The sequence below is a fragment of the Nestor notabilis genome, unplaced genomic scaffold, assembly GCF_000696875.1.
Source record: "Nestor notabilis isolate BGI_N333 unplaced genomic scaffold, ASM69687v1 scaffold11912, whole genome shotgun sequence".
Lineage (NCBI taxonomy): Eukaryota > Metazoa > Chordata > Aves > Psittaciformes > Psittacidae > Nestor > Nestor notabilis.
The window spans coordinates 27,011-29,506 of NW_009919789.1; the positions used below are offsets into that span (position 1 = coordinate 27,011).

Sequence of the window (2,496 nt, forward strand, 5' to 3'; positions counted from 1 at the left end):
GGGAAGAGACTTACAGTGACAATTCACAAATACTTTGTTTTCTTGATGTCTCAAAATTCAGCTCTTTGGGGAACTGAAGAGCGTTGTAGGGCCAAATACTGATTATAAAGGATTGTTTATAAAATCGTAGAAGGGGGAGGGTTGGAAGAGACCATATAGATTGTCTAGTTCCATAGATATGAGGGATTTTGGTTTGGGAATTACTAACTTTTTTTTTTTTTTTACTTCTCCTCTTGCAGGGCTCTGGAGAGGACACTGAAGGACTCTGTGGCATCATTGAAGCCATTGCAGAGGTTATCAAGCTAACTGATCCTTCATTGCTCTATTTGGAAGTTTCAACTTTAGTCAGTAAATACCCAGATATCAGGTAATTTTCTTTGCCCTCAAAGTTAAAAGTCGGGAGTTTCTGCATTGTAGTTTTGGGCGAGACGATATGTTCATATTTTTTCGTGTTTTATAATGTAGCCACTTTCTTCTGAATGCTAATATGAAGTGTATGTGAGCTGCACTAAGGAGGTACACATATTTAAGCATGCAGTGGTACAGAAAAGGAATAATGAAAATACTTCCATTCTGAGTTTTGGAAGGATACAATATGATTTAGAGTCCTAAGAGAGGCCAAAACAGTGCTTTTATATTGAGCTGGAGAAGCAAGTTTTGAGTGACTGGAGATCTGTTGAAGAACTGAAGTACATGCTGAGACAGGAAGAAGGAATTGCCAACTGTGTGATACTCCTGACGAAGATCTTCCTTGTGCAAAGTTTCCCACTAATGCCAGTTTTACCATTTTCCTTTGGCAGGGATGACCATATTGCAGCTTTGCTGACAGTGAGAGGCGATGCCAGCAGAGATATGAAGCAGACTATCATTGAGACTTTGGATCAAGGTCCGAGCCAACCGAATCCAAACTATGTGCCAATCTTCAAAGAAATTACAGTTCCTACTCTGACTGTGCCAAAACTTCTTAAGTAACTGACAACTTGGTGTCTGTGTGTCATTGCTCGTCTGGGATCAACAGGTTTGAAATATTTGAGGGCAAATTTGGCAGTGCTATTTTGAGTAAAGTTCAATATACACCGATACTTGCTAAGCATGTTTCTTTCTAAAGACTTGGATGTGGGGAAATAAGATGGATGTAAAGGTCATGTTTGAAGAATGAAGCTTCTAATGGTGGGGGTCTTTTCACCGACCTCTTTGTTACAGCCATTTTTGCTGTCAGCCAATGTTTTTCTTGTGGAATATGTTTGCACGGTGTCCTGCAATGCCATATAAAGATGTTTATACAAAAACCAACAATATATTAGTGTTGGATATGCTAACATACATCTCCTACAATACCTAAGCAGGCTCCTTTAGAACTATCTTTATATGGCACTGCATAGAGCATATATTAATGTCCTCAATCCACTTTCACATTATACTTGTGTATGTACTTACTTTGGTGTAAAATAGTTTATTGCAGAAAACTTAATTATGAGATCAGTTTCCTGACTTAGGGGACTGAATGAAATTGCTGCCGTGCAATTTGATTATAGGGTAAATAAATAAACACACATGAGGTACAATTTCTTTTTTCATTGATTCACTAAAAACAGCACATAAAGCACCACCAGTTCAATAAAATGCTAAACCATTGCTACCTTCAGCTATGTATTCTTTGCATCCTTATACATTTACAGTAGGTTAAATCTTGTTTTGTTTGAAGTGTGAATAAACGTTGGATTTAATAGTTTTCTGAAAGCACAAGATAGTGTGTTTTATTTCCACAGTATTTTTAGATCAGCGCTTAAAGCTGTTTTCAGTAGTACCTGTCCTAATCATAAAATATGACTAGAAAGTTGTGGATTTAAAGTGACTTAATGAAGGGCATAGAGTAGGCATTATCTGTTATACCTGAACAGAGGTGCCAGAGATAAGTACACAGAAGACATGAGCCTACATTAAATAGAAATTAACGTTCTGGAGTCTGTCCTCTCGCTGTCTCCTTACATGCCAGCTCAGCAGTTTGGACTGTGGGTTTTTTCACTGACAGGGGTAGCGTGTCCCAGAGGATGAGGACAGTTTGGTATGTCCACCCGAGGAGTTTTAGCAAGGGCTGGAGACGTTCCACGTCCTGTGGGACTTGACTTTGCTCTGTTCCTAGAATTGCAGGTAGGTGGAGGGGAATGAGGCTGGGGTTTTGAGGGTTATGTTCAGCCCCCAGTTAAAAATTACTGAGGTGATACTGACTAATTGGGCTTGTACTTTCCAGTCCTGTGCCTGCAACTCTTGTCGTATGTTCATGTTCATCTTCAGTTTGTCTAAGGGAATCGGTTCATGGGGGCCTGTTTCTTCCTATACCCCCTCCTTCCTCTGCAGCAGTAACTTACCAGTTGGGTGTCGAACTTAACACTATTTCCCCTCCGTCACACCCCGCCTTCCCTGAGCGGGGCGCCCTCAGTTCCCCCCCTGCCTGCCGGGGACCGAGCACAGGGCCGGCTCTGCCTCTCGCAGAAC

General features: G+C 40.9%; 1 protein-coding gene across 1 annotated transcript in view; it reads left to right on the plus strand.

Annotated features, from left to right (window-relative positions):
* Positions 1-1,380, plus strand: part of EXOC3 (exocyst complex component 3) — a 25,319-nt gene extending 23,939 nt beyond the window's left edge. Inside the window, exons 11-12 of the mRNA XM_010010386.1 lie at positions 240-367; positions 801-1,380. Coding sequence (XP_010008688.1) covers positions 240-367; positions 801-972 — 300 coding nt within the window. The 3' untranslated portion in view covers positions 973-1,380. The remainder of the gene's footprint in view (positions 1-239; positions 368-800) is intronic.
* The last annotated feature ends 1,116 nt before the right edge of the window (positions 1,381-2,496 follow it).